The sequence below is a fragment of the Thunnus thynnus genome, chromosome 15 (assembly GCF_963924715.1).
Source record: "Thunnus thynnus chromosome 15, fThuThy2.1, whole genome shotgun sequence".
Classification (NCBI taxonomy): Eukaryota; Metazoa; Chordata; class Actinopteri; order Scombriformes; family Scombridae; genus Thunnus; species Thunnus thynnus.
In genome coordinates this window covers 3856223-3874014 of record NC_089531.1, presented here as the reverse complement: position 1 = coordinate 3874014, position 17792 = coordinate 3856223, and the positions used below count along the sequence as shown (strand labels likewise).

Genomic DNA, 17792 nt, shown 5'->3' with positions numbered 1-17792 from the left:
TGAGAGCTTCTCATAGTAGAAACTTTTACAAAGGGCCATGAATGTGCTTCTAGTGACGGTCAAAGCTCCGGCGGACACAGAGAGTCTGACAGCAGCTGCTCATGGCCGGTTATCTCTGACTACCAGCTCTACATCTGTTCATGCTACACTGAGCGGTGGTCAGTCTTAATCCGCTCTCGTCAACGTCCCCGTACCTCCCGCATCACGCACTACGTAGCCACGAGGCCACGCCCCCTACAGTCATCCTGTGCATATCTTTTAAATATGCTGGGATGGAGGGAGCTAGCAGAGTTTGACTGTGTAGTTACTCTTTAAATCAATTTAAAGACATAAAAAACAACTGTTAAGTAAATAGAGCTCTTCAATTGTTTGCTGGAGAATTTGCAGGAATCAGTTTCTTTTCTTAATCTATTTTTTTTTTGAGGAATTAAATGTTTTATGTATTTTCTTTTAAAAAGGATATAAAATAAATTATGGGAAAAATAAATCCCACTCCACTGGTACCTCGTTATTGAGAAAACACAATGATATATTTATATAAAATTTATATTTATATTACACATACCAATTTTTCCTTTTTTATGCAACACCAGCAGCACTGCAGCCACGATGATGACAAGGAGGAGCACAACCACAACCGCCCCAGCAATAATGCCTACACTGTTTCCTCCAGGAGGGTCAGGAAGTTTACCATCTAAAACACAGAAAACATTTACATTAGTTTCACATTCAGTTCACTTTTAACATTATTAATATTTAGTTTCATGTGACTCAGCATTGATGCATGGTACTAAAATGTAGACGTGATAATCAGTGATAATGTGATAAAAGTGATAAGATACAATTTAATGACACAAAATAACATGAAATGTGGAGACTATGTCAAGAGTCAAAAAGGATTCTTACCAAAAAGGCCAAAATTTCAAAATTCAAAAAGTTGGTTCTTGCCAGTTAATGTTGTGTTTTTTCTCTTGTAGCTACTAGAAGTAACTTGACAGTAGGCAGCTTTTGATGCAGACTCTTACTGCATCGCACCCTGAGCTAATACAAAAAGGTCCAATATGAAGCATAACTGATTAAGTAAAGACTATATCTGATTTAATACAACGTGATCATCTGATCATTTGCATTTTTGCCCCAATCAACTTTGTTGAACTGTGACAAATTGCAAATTGAAATAAGAAAGTTTCTTACCCCAAACCTTCTTTATAGGTACGGATGCTATGTGACGGACTTCACATCTGTATGAAGCAACATCACTCCTTAAAATCTCCACACTGTCTCTTCTCTGGTAGGTGTCGTCTCCATTTGGTCGAACACCTGAGGTCAACAACCCGTCCTCTTTAGTCAGAACACGGCCGTCTCTTTTGATCTCCAGGGTGATTTCTTTTGGGTAGAAACCTGTGGCCAGGCAGGTCAACATGACGTTTGCCTCAGTTTTGGTGTTTGTAGCAAACACGTACACATCTGGCGGAGCTGGAAAGAGAAAATGTTAGGTGAGTTCATGTTTGCAGGGAGGCATGTGATACATGTGATACTGTTTGTACCATCCTCATAATAAACTGAACTAATAGAATCTGTTGCTACAACTACTACAACAAATAGTGACAATGATATCTTTAATTATAACAAAAGTATAACACAAAAACATCCTGGTGATACTAAACTTAGCAACATAAAAACACTGCTGCTACGACACACACTTCATTTCATTATTTCTGCTCTTTTTCCAAACAATTTTCTGAGATTTGAAGATCATGTTTGTTATTGAATATGGTGTTTACGAGGGTTGGGTTCCAATAGCCGGTTCTCTTTGTATTTGGTTCCATGATGGCAAAGTACTGGATTTGTTGAGCTGCAACAGCTATTTTTTTTTTTCTTTTATTAGCAAAGACGGGTGTACAGAGCAGACGGGGAACAGTTTTCTCATTTACAGTATATACTGTAGCTGACTGTCCGTCTTCTATCAGCTGTAGCCAATGAATGTTAACGCCTTGAGTAACTTGACATATTGACAGTTAAATCAGCTTCAGTTGTCAAAATCTCCTGCTCAAACTTTAATTTATATCATATTAATTATTTAAGTTAATCAATTTAATAGTTCAGAATCAAGACTTCCAGTATTTGAAACAAGTAGTTCATGAAAAATAAAGTGTACAAGTGGGTTATAGCAGTTATTTAAATGTGTCAGGTACATATTTAATCAATATTTAATATCTTCTGCTGCTCATCTCACTTTCAGGTTGTTGCAACAGGTTGTAAAATGGAACCGAAACTGAAGTGTTTCTGCCTTCTTTCATGAAGTTATTTTTAACTTTTATTACAAATGTTGAAAGCTGAACCTCAGTGGATTCAAAAGGATTCAGAGTCAATAAAATACTATTGAACCATAATCCTAGTGAAGTGCTGTTTGTTGATGGGAAATGTTGCCACATCTGGACCTGACAATTTTCCATCACAAATACTACAATTCAGGAAAACAAAAAAAGCCAGATTTTGTGTGAATACCAATAATATCAAGAACAGTTGATTTCATGTTTGACATTTTAACAACCTGCATAGTAATCCTTCTATTACTAAAGCCATGTCTATAATATCTAGTAATAATGGATATAAAAACACAGAAGCAATTTTCTCTTACATAGTCTACTGGCGTTTTTCAGCTGCTCTTGTCCGTATGTCATGAACTTGTTCAACCAATCTATACACTCCTTCTCCAGGTAGCCTTTGGTGTATTCTTTTAGGACCGGGACATCATCCCACTTTCTCTTGGTCTGGACTGCTATATTAGCGGAGGCAACCCAGACTGCATTGGTGTCGTCGAAGGACAGGAAGTCTCGTCCATCGTAGTTGTACATGTCCATGCCGCGGCGAAACACCACACTGCCATCAGGCCTCGTCTCACCCTCACAGCCATGCATCCACTGAAGAATATGGACCTCTAAAGGGGAGTGACAGTGAAATAAATAACAGAGAATGAGGGCATGGAAAAATGCAGCAAATAATTACAATTAAAACAGTTTCATTGAAGCTAATTAGAAGTTATCACTTGTTCCTGATTTAAGGAAAAAAAGCAGCTTCATTTTTGCTGGAACATTTATCTTTACTAAAGGTATTACAGTTGTTAATTTCATAGTGTTAATTATTGATTCATCAAAAAGTGATCCCAGTCTGACACAGTTCATGGATCTTACCTTCATCAGTCTGATTCATTCGTTTCTTCAGGATGTCGATGTTGACTTTGAACCACTGCTGCTTGCTCAGGCGGGACTGTGTGCCTTTCTCCCAGTAGTCTGCTGGAAGCTTCTCTCTCATCCAGGGCTCCTTGGGAACTTTTTTCTTTAGATCACTGTCATAGTAGTCGATCATCCTGTTGTCCAGCAGACCCATAGCTGTGAACTCGTGGATGCCCGGAAGTTCAACAGGTTTGGAGAAGGCAGTGTAGATGTAAGTGAGGGAATGTTTCTCTGAGAGTCACACAGAGAGAAAGACAGACAGACATGTTTACAGACGAGGCAGATGAGCTCCAGCAGATTTGACTTAATGCTTTGGACTCTTAACAATCTATTTACTGGCATCGATCAGAATATTTAGCCACATGTATGAGGCAAACAATACGTTCAGGAGATTACAGCATATACATTATTATTATCACAAAGAATAATTTGATTAAATGGAAATTATCAGCCCCCCTATGGCTTGTTGACCTGATGTTTATGAAACTACAGAAAATAAAAGTTTGCACTAAGAGCCTCCAACAAACTTTATTCAACTTGGGGTCCTGTGATCCAGAACTTTTATAATCTTTAAAGTCTTCCCAACAGTACTAGATGGGCATTTTTTTATCAATAATTTTCTTTAATTTATTATTTACTTTCTGCATCATTGTGTTTTGAAACTTATTGGTTAACAGTTTTAAATTAAAGATATACTGTATATCTTAATATATTTTTATTTTTTCAATAAAAACCTTTTGCATCAAAACAGGTAGATAATTCATTAAACCCTGAGGGGGGGAAGTAATAAAATTGTGCAGTACTAAAGTGATTAGTCACTTAATTGACTAATCAATCAACAGAAAAGTAATTGGAAATTATTTTAATTTACTTTTCAAACAGAAATGTCAAGAATTTGCTGGTTCAAGCTGCTTAAATATGAGGATTTGCTGCTTTCCTGTTTTATATCATTGTAAATTGAATATCTTTGGGTTTTGGACTGCTGGTCAAAAAAATCAAAACATTTGAAGGCGTCACCTTGAACTAAGAAAAAACCTGCGTACATTACCACATTGATTAAAACTGAAGTGTATTTTTTCCCATCAGACAGAAAAACGTGGCTGGAACTAGTTCTGCCCCAGAACAAAGATTTACCTTGTCGACTAGTAGTCGTTAGTTCAAGCCATTATGATATTCATTTAATTATTTAAATATATATTTTTGGGGGCATCAGAAACTACTGATTTGAGTTCCAGGGCTGAAAAGATGTTATAAGTATCATTGTTAACACTGTGCTACATTACAGAGAAATACAAAACCGTAATGAGCCTTTAAAATATACATTTTACACGCGTAAGGTGAAGTTTCCACCACTACTGTTCTTAATCAGAATCACTGGAGTCTGATGGAGTCTGATTAAGAGCAGTAGTGCTCAAAACGTCACCTTGGTACAATAAATTATAAGTGGAGATTGGAGCCCTGCAGTGTTTGAGCTGTTTATCTGCGTATTTCGACATTCGCTCACTTTCAGCCCAGCACCTGCCCTCTTCCGCTTAGATGTGCGCACATGCTCCTGACTTGTTGATACCAATGATAGACCTGCTATAACAAACTGTACTTTCTTTAATTTACTCTACTTCATTTGTAGGTTGATGTTGTTTACAGTTGTAACAATTATTCCAGTAATCATATTGGCACATTTTGATAATCATCTAATTGTTTCAGTTTTCTTTTCAAGCACAAATGTCAAACTTCCTGTGGTTATCTGCTCCTTTTTCTTTCTTTTATGTATCAGTAAATTCTTCGCCTTTTTTAGGTTTTGGACTGTTGGTTGGACAAAACCAACAATTTGAGGACATCTTGAACTTTTGGAAAATTGAGATGGACATTTTCTAATGTAATATTAAAACAGAACAATTATTTGAGTCATCAAGAAAATAATCGTCAGGTTAATCTACAATTAAAATAATTATCATTTATATTTATGGTGATGTCTTTGTTTTATCTTTTTAGTATTTGAACAGAAAAATAATCAAACTCACTGACGACATGTTACACTCTCAGGTGATAAGTTACTAAAGATTTTCTAAGTAGTTGATCAGTTTTATCATGTCTTTTTTTGATTTAACAGGCTTATGGTATAAGAGTATATTACAAAAAGTCAACGAAAAAATCAGTCTATATGAATAAGTTAAACTCAAATAATCAACAGAAAACTGATAATTACAAAGACGTCACAACTGTGTCTACTTTACTTTAACTGTTAACCGGAGTCGCATTAATGTGTAAAAAAAAAAAAAAAACTCTCTCTTACCGCTGTTTACCGTCAGTCTCGTCCCCAAAAGGACGAAAACTGCGATGAAATACATCTTCATCACAAAGTAGACTCCGTTTACGTTTCTAAAAGTCCGTTTTGTTCGAGTGTTTGATGATATTTTAACTGCGCAGCGACAAACTGCTTCCTGCTTCTTAATTCTGTCTCATAGATGCAGAAACGTTTCGATACAACGCGTCTTTATAACGGTTCTATATCTATTGTCTGTCTGCTCTGCACGGTGCGTTCAGGTGCTGCTCGTAAAGTAGGGATATTATTCTGCGTTCACGTCGCGTCTACATTTAGCATTTTCTACTGCATGGGATCATTTCGTTCAGATAACTGTCTTAAAACAACAGTCAGAAACCCAAATGAACAGTGAAACCTGTTTTTCTTGCTGTAATCATTCCTCCTGTTCATACTGACCATTAGAAGATCCCTTCATAATGACCTTACAATGGAAGTGATGGAGGAAAAAATCCACAGTCCTCCTTGTGTGTAAAAAATGTATTTAAAAGTTTATCTGAAGCTAATATGAAGTTTAGCAACACATCAGCTGTAACATTACGACACTGGGAAGAAGATAAGAATTTTGCTTTTTAGGCTGATAATAAAACCCTTTGTATTAAACCATTTGTATTAAATACCACATGTAAAATAGGTATAAAAACACTTTTAAAACCAATGTGACTTACAGATTTTTGAACAGACATCAACATTGTTTGATATTTTCTATTTATTTGTTAGACAAGCTTTGAAAAGCGTGAGATCAGCTGCAGTGACCCACATCTGGACATCCTGTAAATCCAGAGGCTGACATGGTTCAATGACATCTCCATCTTACTTTGTTCAAGAGGTTTGAGCTCTGAAAATAAATTAGCTGAGACCAACAAATGTCTTTCTGTTTGAAGGAAATGTGTATGTTTTTATATTAAAGATATACTGTATAAATAATATATTTTTATTTTCTCAATAAAAACCTTTTGCATCAAAACAGGCAGATAATTCATTAAACCCTGAGGGGGGAAAGTAATAAAATTGTGCAGTACTAAAGTGATCAATCACTTAATTGACTAATCAATCAACAGAAAAGTAATTGGAAATTATTTTAATTTACTTTTCAAACAGAAATGTCAAGAATTTGCTGGTTCAAGCTGCTTAAATATGAGGATTTGCTGCTTTCCTGTTTTATATCATTGTAAATTGAATATCTTTGGGTTTTGGACTGCTGGTCAAACAAATCAAAACATTTGAAGGCGTCACCTTGAACTAAGAAAAAAAACAGAAAAACTTCATAATTGAGAAGCTGGAAACACAGGATGGAAAATTAGAATTGAAAAATTGACTAAAATGGTTGAAAATCAACTTTCTGTTAATAAATATTTTGAGCTCTGATCAGCAGCAGCAGCTTCAGTCCTCAGTCAGTTTCACTCCGGATGCATTCAGTCACAGTACTTCTGTGTGTCAAACACATATTTGTAGCCCAACATGCATCAGTAGAGTCACTGTAGTTACACACTGAAGACACGTTGGGTCGCGAGACTACGTGTGTAAAGCGCAAGTGAAACGTGCGCTTTACACACGTAGACAACCTGCGTACATTACCACATTGATTAAAACTGAAGTGTATTTTTTCCCATCAGACAGAAAAACGTGGCTGGAACTAGTTCTGCCTCAGAACAAAGATTTTCCTTGTCGACTAGTAGTCTTTAGTTCAAGCCATTATGATATTCATTTAATTATTTAAATATATATTTATATTAGGGGCATCAGAAACTACTGGTTTGAGTTCCAGGGCTGAAAAGATGTTATAAGTATCATTGTTAACACTGTGCTACATTACAGAGAAATACAAAACTGTAATGAGCCTTTAAAATATACATTTTACATGCGCAAGGTGACGTTTCCACCACTACTGTTCTTAATCAGAATCACTGGAGTCTGATGGAGTCTGATTAAGAGCAGTAGTGCTCAAAACGTCACCTTGGTACAATAAATTATAAGTGGAGATTGGAGCCCTGCAGTGTTTGAGCTGTTTATCTGCGTATTTCGACATTCGCTCACTTTCAGCCCAGCACCTGCCCTCTTCCGCTTAGATGTGCGCACATGCTCCTGACTTGTTGATACCAATGACAGACCTGCTATAACAAACTGTACTTTCTTTAATTTACTCTATTTCATTTGTAGATTGATGTTTACAGCTGTAACTATTATTCCAGTAATCATATTGGCACATTTTGATAATCATCTAATTGTTTCAGTTTTCTTTTCAAGCACAAGTGTCAAACTTCCTGTGGTTATCTGCGCCTTTTTCTTTCTTTTACGTATCAGTAAATTCTTCTTTTTTCTTAGGTATTGGACTGTTGGTTGGACAAAACCAACAATTTGAGGACATCTTGAGCTTTTGGAAAATTGAGATGGACATTTTCTGATGTAATATTAAAGAAGAACAACATTGACGACATGTTACACTCAGGCAATAAGTTACGAAAAATTTTCTAAGTAGCTGATCAATTCTCTCATGTCTGTTTTTGATTTAATCGGTTTATGGAATAAGAGTACATTACAAAAACTATCAGTCTATATGAATAATTTAAACTCAAATAATCAACAGAAATCTGATAATTACAACGACGTCACAACTGTGTCTACTTTACTTTAACTTTTAACCAGATCGAGTCGCATTAATGTGTAAAAAAAAAAAAAAAAAAAACTCTCTCTTACCGCTGTTTACCGTCAGTCCCGTCCCCAAAAGGACGAAAACTGCGATGAAATACATCTTCACCACAAAGTAGACTCCGTTTACGTTTCTAAAAGTCCTTTTTGTTCGAGTGTTCGACGATATTTTAACTGCGCAGCGACAAACTGCTTCCTGCTTCTCAAGTCTGTCTCATATAGACACGTTTCTATATAACGGTTCTATATCTATTGTCTGTCTGCTCTGCACGGTGCGTTCAGGTGCTACTCGTAAAGTAGGGACATTATTCATTATTCCTCCTGTTCATACTGACCGTTAGAAGATCCCTTCATACTATATAAGTGATGAGGGACAAAATCCACAGTCCTCTCTCTGTGCAAAAATATATTTAAAAGTTTTCTGAAGCTAATATGACGCTTAGCAATACATCAGGGTTAGGGTTAGGGTTATACATTTTACACGCGCAAAGTGAAGTTTCGACCACTACTGCTCTTAATCAGAATCACTGGAGTCTGATGGAGTCTGATTAAGAGAAGTAGTGCTCAAAACGTCACCTTAGTGCAAAAAAATATCAGTGTTTGAGCTGTTTATCTGCGTATTTCGACATTCGCTCACTTTCAGCCCAACACCTGCCCTCTTCCGCTTAGATGTGCGCACATGCTCCTGACTTGTTGATACCAATGACAGACCAGCTATAACAACCTGTACTTTCTTTAATTTACTCCACTTCATTTGTAGATTGATGTTGTTTACAGCTGTAACAATTATTCCAGTAATCATATTGGCACATTTTGATAATCACCTAATTGTTTCAGTTTTCTTTTCAAGCAGAAATGTCAAACTTCCTGTGGTTATCTGTTCCCTTTTCTTTCTTGTACGTATCAGTAAATTCTTCGCCTTTCTTAGGTTTTGGACTGTTGGTTGGACAAAACCAACAATTTGAGGACATCTTGAACTTTTGGAAAATTGAGATGGACATTTTCTAATGTAATATTAAAACAGAACAATTATTTGAGTGATCAAGAAAATAATCGTCAGGTTAATATACGATTAAAATAATTATCATTTATATTTATGGTGATGTCTTTGTTTTATCTTTTTAGTATTTGAACAGAAAAATAATCAAACTCACTGACGACATGTTACACTCTCAGGTGATAAGTTACTAAAGATTTTCTAAGTAGTTGATCAGTTTTATCATGTCTGTTTTGATTTAACAGGCTTATGGAATAAGAGTATATTACAAAAAGTAAAACAAAAATAATAAAAAAAACAGTCTATATGAATGAGATAAACTCAAATAATCAACAGAAAACTGATAATTACAAAGACGTCACAACTGTGTCTACTTTAACTGTTAACCGGAATCGCATTAATGTGCAAAAAAAAAAACAAACAAAAAAAAAACTTTCTCTTACCGCTGTTTACCGTCAGTCCCGTCCCCAAAAGGACGAAAACTGCGATGAAATACATCTTCACCACAAAGTAGACTCCGTTTACGTTTCTAAAAGTCCGTTTTGTCCAAGTGTTGATCGATATTTTAACTGCGCAGCGACAAACTGCTGCCTGCTTCCTGTTTTTCAAGTCCGTCTCACATAGAGAAGTTTCGACATAAGGCGATTCTATATAACGTTTTTACATCTGTGGTTGGTCTGCTCTGCACGGTGCGTTCAGGTGCTGCCTAAAGTAGGGACACTATTCTGCGTTCACGTCACGTCCAAGTTTCCTACATTTAGCACTCTCTGCTGCATGGGATCATTTTGTTCAGATAACTGTCTTAAAACAACAGTCAGGAACCCAAATGAACATTGAAACATGTAATTGTAATGTTTTTCTTGTTGTAATCATTCCTCCTGTTCATACTGACCATTAGAAGATCCCTTCATAATGCACTTACAATGTAAGTGATGAAGGAAAAAATCCACAGTCCTCCTTGTGTGTAAAAATGTATTTAAAAGTTTATCTGAAGCTAATATGAAGTTTAGCAACACATCAGCTGTAACATTACTACACTGGGAAGAAGATAAGAATTTTGCTTTTTAGGCTGATAATAAACCCCTTTGTATTAAACCATTTGTATTAAATACCACATGTAAAATAGTTATAAAAACACTTTTAAAACCAATGTGACTTACAGATTTTTGAACAGGCATCAACATTGTTTGATATTTTCTATTTATTTGTTAGACAAGCTTTGAAAAGCGTGAGATCAGCTGCAGTGACCCACATCTGGGCATCCTGTAAATCCAGAGACTGACATGGTTCAATGACATCTCCAAGAATCTACTGTGACCTACCTTCAAAGACAGGATGACCAACTCATGGGCAGCCAAATATTTAATTCAACAAATGGAGCGCATCAGCCTTGTTTCTGTTATCATGTAAACTGTCTGGATCTTAAAATGTAAATAGAACTTTTTAGGTTTAAATCTGAAATCACTTCTTTGTTAAATTGTCATAATTAATATATCTGTATGGTCAACAAGGGGGACAAATAGACAAAAGTGGCTTTGCACTGTGTTCTAAGTTATAAACAAAGGAGAGAAGGACTGCACACTCATGACTCCTATTCAACCTTTATTTTAAATTCAGCATTTCAACACATGTTACTTTGTTCAGGAGGTTTGGGGTCTGAAAATAAATGAACTGAGACCAACAAATGTCCATCTGTTTAAATGAAATGTGTATGTTTTTAGCAGGAATATTGAAAATATCATTGATAGCATTACAGTTCATGCAAAAGATCTCAACTAATGAGAGAACAATGTAAACGTCAGCCAGGAGAGGTCACTTTTTGTTAATCCAACATTCAGAACAACTCTACAACAATAATATAAAACATTAATGACAGAGCTTTAACATGGAATTGTCTGTATGGTAATATCTATCAAAATGGCTGATGTCAGATAAGCTATAATCATTTTAGCAGGCTGGAAATATATTTGGCAGCTAACCGACAACATTGCAGTCTCTTCTGGTCAGAGTGACCTGGTACAGTAAGCTGGTCACTCTGAAGACACCTCAAAACCTCTTCTTGAGATAGCAACTATGTTTGATGATGTAAATAGTGAAACACAGTGTTAAATAACTTATCGTTATTTGTTACCAAATTAGGTTTAGTGATCTTTACAAGAGACATTATTTATGCCTGCCTTTGACCAAAATACTTGATGTCTGAAAGTCAGTTTTCTCTTGCTGTGACCTAATTGGTATTTCTGTCCTGTGCAACACTGCAGAGTTCAGAGTTCAGAGTTCTGACAGAACACAGATCCACTACTGTGGTGGGAATGCATCTCTACGTGCAAAGAAAACTGAAGAAGTCACTTCTAATCTCATGCACTGCAGTGCTAACATTAACGTTAACTTTATGTCTTTTCTTGATTTGCAGTGCTAGGTGCATGTTATTCCTGTTGTTGCAAGCACTTTGAGCTGCAGTATTATCATTATTATGATTATTATTTTTGTATGAAAGGTGCTATACAAATAGCGTCATTACTATTATTATTATTATTATTATTATTGCAGTGTCCTTTCAATAGCTCACTGCAGCGCAGCACAATAGCTGGGTGCCACTAACCCCAGACTTCATTTTAACAATTTACACAGAGCTCAATTGACAAGTTTAAACAAACACATATACGTGTCACCAAGCATTACTGCGGCCAAATTTAATCATGTTATCACCACAACCAGCAGCCAACAAGTGAAACAACCAGTTCAGCTATAATAGCTAATAAGTTCATGCTAGAAGGCTAACGGCTAATGATAGCGCTAACACCTAATGTCTGTTAAAACAAAGATTGCAAATCACAACTAGGATTATTATTTTCATCACTATCTCACAGTAAATACAAGCAAACCTCGACTGGGCTTCAAATGATTTCCTGGACTTTTGATGAGTTTCTAGCACTGTTAAGCAGCTATCATTAAAGCTAACGTTGTTTGTTTACCTTTGAGCAGCAGGGGACAGTTGGTTTGTTTCGCCTCACACGGGCACCATAAATGTGGGAGTATTAATACTTTATTAATGAATTACCTCGTTACTGGGGGCACCACCTCCTTTTTGGTTAGGATTTGCTACTGCCAGGAGGGAGCACTAACCCTTGCTCAATTTAATCAATGAATCAGTCTCATTATCGTAGGTTCTTGTCCCAAACAGTGACCTCTGTTTACTGCAGCTCAAAGAAACAACCAAACACTTTTAGGATAAATGAAGACATTTATTAATAGCTAAACATCTTGAGGATACATGATAAAGCATAGATAATATACAGAAAATAATAAATAAAAAGAAAGTAAAATAAATAAGGCCTAAAAATGATAATAAGATAATAAAGAAAATTATTCAGCAAGAGTGGCTCAAAATGTGTGACTCAAGGCTTAACGTGTGTCACCGGGGAATGCTAAGGGAAAGCTAATTCAACTTCTCTAAATAAACTCTTTAACTTACATGTTATTCCACATCAACCCTTGATCACAAAGCCATGTTATGCCTTACTGTTGAGGTGTCTCGTCATGGTAGAGGCGTCATCTTGGCAGGTCCACTGTTGTTTGACGCAGCATCTCCAGCGGTGTTGCAGTGAAAGAGCCCGGATCAGCTGTGGGCTGTGGCGCATCTCAGTAGATGCAGAGGCGTTGAATTCTGGTAAAGAATCAAGCCGTTTCAGGCTGCTCTGAAAGAGTCTTTAGGCCAGCTTCACTTCTGGTTTTTTGGTTCTGTTTCTTCCTCTTCTTTTTCCTCTTCTTCCGGAGCTTATGTTCAGGCTTTATTTGGCTTGTAATAACTTGAGTTAAGTGTCAAATAAAGTTTAGTCTGACTACGCTCAAATCTTCAGCGGCGTCTACTTCAAAATAAAATACTGTATGTTTTTACTTAAAAATAAGACTTAATGTTACTAATAAAACAGAGACAAATTAACTTGTTGCGATAAAAAATTAAATACGGATACATTTGGTTGAAAAACATATAAAGGAGATGTCTTAAGAGTTTTCTTGAGTCTTTGGAGGCCAGCTCAAAGAGGGATCTCTCTCTAATCTGGCTCTTCCTGCTAGTCATATTTCTGTCCACCTCTAGTCATTTTAGTCTCTGTGATGCAGGCCCCAGCTTCTTGACACCACTTGTTAGGATGGTCATGTAGCGGCTGGAATTTGAAGCAGGAGGCTTGAGGCAGAGGTTAGACCATAGACTGTAAAAAATATGGACGTAGCCACCATGATGTCACCCATTGGTTTCTGAAGGGCAGTTTTTAAGCTCAAAGTGGGCGGCTCTGGCTGTCGCCGTCTTGGCAGCGCCTAACTCCTGGCTAATCCAAAATGGGCAAAGAGGTGGAGCCCAGGTGGGCTGAATGAAGTCTGGTTGCTGAAACAAGCCACCTAGTGGCTAGTGACCTGTTACTCAAAGCGGCCACATTTTTAATTATGCATAACTTTACGGCTTAAAAAAATGTAAATGGGTGAATTATTAAAAAAATCACCCCTCCTACAGTTGTTATGAAGGGGGAAATTAGCTAGAGAGACCAAAACCATTTTTTGTACCAGGTTGTAAACATGTTTATTTCTGCTGTAAAATTGGGCATTATAACATGGGGGTCTTTGGGGCTTGACTCACTTTTGGAGCCTCAAGTGGCCATTCAAGGAACCGCAACCAACAGCAACCAGGTGTTTATTTTGTCCACAATGAAGACATAGTACAACAGTCATAATTCTCCACATAAAATACTGCGGACCACAGGCAGCATGTTATCCTGACAGCAGCAGCGCTTGATGGAAACTGGCAGCCTTATATAGATTGCCACCTGCAATGACCTCAATCCCTACCACAGTCTGGGAACCACAGTAGGGAAGTCTGCCCTTCCCCTAACATCAAAACTACAAAAAACACAACAAACACATTGAAATACTTTTATACTACACCCATGTCAAATAGTTTACCCAATCTAAATTAATGTTACACATTACAATAGAATCATAGAAAACCTGAACAGCAGATTAACCACTAAAACCCCTACACTAATTTCCACATGGTATCTCCTAGAACCTTTAAATTGATGCTCAGATACTGGGGACTCTTTTAGCCCAAACACCCTGGAGGTGTGTGACCTACACAAATACTACACATTCTATTATTGCACAATCAAGTAAAAGTTAACTATATTCAATCCACCATCAAAGGTTATACCACAATGAGCTAATTATGTTGAGGTAACCAAACTAGCCACTAACCCCTCAAGTTTGTGCCTTATTACTTTTACCACTACTGTACGCAAATGTGCTACAAAATACTAGTACTACAAAATATTAGTAGTGTAGAGGACCTTCATTACAAACACTGTGTGCCAAATGCATGCTACTTTCCTGGCTTCCACTAGGGGCACTAGGGGCCTCTAGTATGAATACAGCAGTCAGGTGTATTGCATCTTCAGTGGGGATGTCTAAATGTGGTGTGTGTGTGTGTGTGTGTGTGTGTGTGTGTGTGTAACCAAAATACAGACACTCAAATCCTTATGGAAAAAATGGCCCTATGCAAATCCATCAAAACTGTCTGTTTTGATTCCATGACTATTGTAGCATAAAACCATGCATTCTATTTTATAAGGGTTTCAAATTGAAACCTGTGGCTTTAAAATTGTAGTTTTTACTATTTTAGAGCTGATTGGGCAATTTTCTCCTGTTTGTCCTAGAGAGCAAGTGCATACTATTAGCCTTGCTTTCCACTAGGGGCTATGCCAGGGGCATTTCATGCATTATCAAGTTTTGCAGGACATTGTAGTGTATGCAGATTTCTCTCACCGAATTGTTAACTTTTTTAAAACTTTTTTTTAGTATTTTTCATTTTATAATAACAATTGGGTAACCTAGTTACATTACACATAAGGCAGGTAAACCATAGAAAATACCTTATCTGCACGTTTAAATATTACCACACTCTACAGAGCAACATCTTCCTGTTAGAGGGGAGTTCTTCCTTACCACTGTCGCCAAGTGCTTGCTCATGGGGAATTGTTGGGTCTCTCTCTCTCTCTCTCTCTGTAAATCTATAAACTTAAGAGTATGGACTAGACCTGCTCCTTGTGAAAGTGCCCTGAGATGACTTTTGTTGTGATTTGGTGTTCTCTAAATAAAATTGAATTGAAATGAATTGAATTGAAATAATATCCACCTAAATAAAGCCAGCTCAACTTTTATGTGCCTTCAGTTTGTTAACAGTATTTTGTCAACATACATTCACAGACACATTACCTAGTGGCAAATCCTCCGTTGCTTAGAGGATTACCTCTAAAATATATTTACTATTACTATTCAATGCAGGTACATATTTACAACAGCAGGTGGCAGACTTGTCCCATTGAGCTGAATTTAACCTGAACTTCACCTACACTTGGAGTGACAGAACAAGTGCATATCTGTCACTCTGTGTGTGTGTGTGTGTGTGTGTGTGTGTATGTATGTGAAACTAGCAGGTAAGTGATTCCCATGGTATTTTTTAAAAATTTGCCGATTTATGTCTCTTGAATTGCTTAAGTTGCTAATTATTGCCATGTTCCAGACTGATAATCAAAAATACTGACTGAGGGTTAAAATTTTTACTTATTTTAAAGCAAGGCACAAGGATTAAATGCATTTTTGCATTAAATGACTGAACACACTGTGGATTTTGCCCTCCATCACTTACATTGAACACACATTTGAAGGGGCTCTTTTAATAGCCAGTATGAACAGGAGGAATTATTACAGTGAGGAAAACCTCTTTCACTGTTCATATGGACACCTGACTGTTGTTTTAAGACAGATTTGAAACATTGTGAATGTGTCCTTTAACGGTGATGAAAGTGTGAAAACTGTGGCAACATTGTGTAGCGCAATATAAAATAACAGCAGTAACAAACATAATACATTGCATTCATTATTCAAGATAATTTTATCCAGGTTTAACAGATTAATCCTCAAACTGCCTTGAAAGAATCCAATTAGCTTGATGAGAATTAACAGGATTATTTTAGCCTGATAGCAGCATGTTAGCCTGAATTATTTGTAAAACAGCAGGAGAGTTTAACTGCTGCCACATTTCATATTTCTGCTTTACAAAACTCTCACATATCTACTGCAGGACAGCCAATAAAACACTTCATATAAACAATGATTTAATCACAACTTCCTTTATTTAAACATTAACATATACGCAATTGCTTACATGTAGACATTTGACTCATGTTGCATGAGTCAAAATATGATTAAAACATGATAAAACAAAAAAAAGGAGAATATCAAAACAGCAAACAGGAGACTAAAACAGAATCGGCAAGGAAATTAATCTGTTTATTGCACTTCTATGATAGTGTAGGTTTTTGGACTGAGCGGAGATTTGTTAGACTGACAAATTGATACTTTTTTGGTAGAAATATTTTAGTGTATTTTCAAGATGTTTAGACAATGTCGTCATTAGTCCTACACTTTTTACTAGAAGTAATTCTAAAAAGAAAATAAATCAGTTCAACATGTGGATTACAATACATTCACATCAGATCCGGAAAAAGAAAAAAAAATAAACACAGGATTAACATTTATAAAAACATAAAATATGTGAATAAAGCAAGTATTTCATTAATGATTGTATTTAGAAAACACACCAGGTACAGATGCAAAAATCAAGTCTAAACATGTAGTGAATTTGCTTTCATATCATTTAATATATGATTTAAAAAGTGCTTAAATTTGCGTGTTTATGGCATGTTAGCGTGTTTTATGGTATCAGATCAGAATTTTGGCAAAAAGTAGTGTTGCAATTGAAAATGTTTCTTATAAACTCAATGAAAAGTATTATTTACAAAAAATAATATACATAATGCATACACATCATGTATATAATAGATAATTCATACTTATAAGTAAGGACTTTTGAAGTTTAAGTGAACCTGAAACATTTCTTCCCTCTTTAGTGCAGCCCACCACCTGGGCACCTGACTGAAGTTGTTTTACTAAGTTTACAAGCATGAATTTTTGCTCAGCACCTCATAACTCTGACTTTATTTCATGATCTGTCTTCAGGCTTTTAAAAATGTCTCACCAAATCCAGCTGTTACTAATTCTAATCATATTTGACAAAGATTTTGTTTGAAATACGATAAACAGATCATCCATCAACAGCAACTTAAAGAAAAAACACTTATTCTTACCCTCTTGTATAAATCTACTGTAGCATTTAACATTTGCTTGAGTAGTGTAACTGATTAATGATCTCTAAACTTCAATATTTTCAGATTTCAAAGAGATTCCTTTTAAAAGTTAAACTTCACATTTGTTTCATTTCTTACAGGTCACACTTTTCTAATCACCTTCCTGAGTTTCCACTTGACGTTCCAGGATCTCTTACCCCCGATCACAATAAACTTGCTTCAGTAATGTGAAACAATAGTGTTTCTTTCACCATGACTTTGAGGTTCAGCTTAAAGAGTCATGGAAGAATTTTTTCACCCATTTAAGGCAATCAATGGAAGAAAACTACAAAGAAAGAATATGTGAAATCTGTTGGAACATTATTCCAGAGTAATCAGGACTCCTCAAACTA

At 36.2% G+C, this 17792-nt stretch overlaps 2 protein-coding genes across 2 annotated transcripts in view; both read right to left on the bottom strand.

The window, feature by feature from the left end:
- The window catches only part of LOC137198241 (class I histocompatibility antigen, F10 alpha chain-like), a 105245-nt gene that overhangs the window by 70270 nt on the left and 17183 nt on the right, over nt 1-17792 (bottom strand). Inside the window, exons 2-3 of the mRNA XM_067611950.1 lie at nt 3195-3467; nt 2642-2941 (exon numbers count right to left, since the gene is read on the bottom strand). Coding sequence (XP_067468051.1) covers nt 2642-2941; nt 3195-3467 — 573 coding nt within the window. The remainder of the gene's footprint in view (nt 1-2641; nt 2942-3194; nt 3468-17792) is intronic.
- LOC137198238 (class I histocompatibility antigen, F10 alpha chain-like) overlaps nt 1-17792 on the bottom strand; it is a 150103-nt gene that overhangs the window by 117524 nt on the left and 14787 nt on the right. The window lies entirely within an intron of this gene.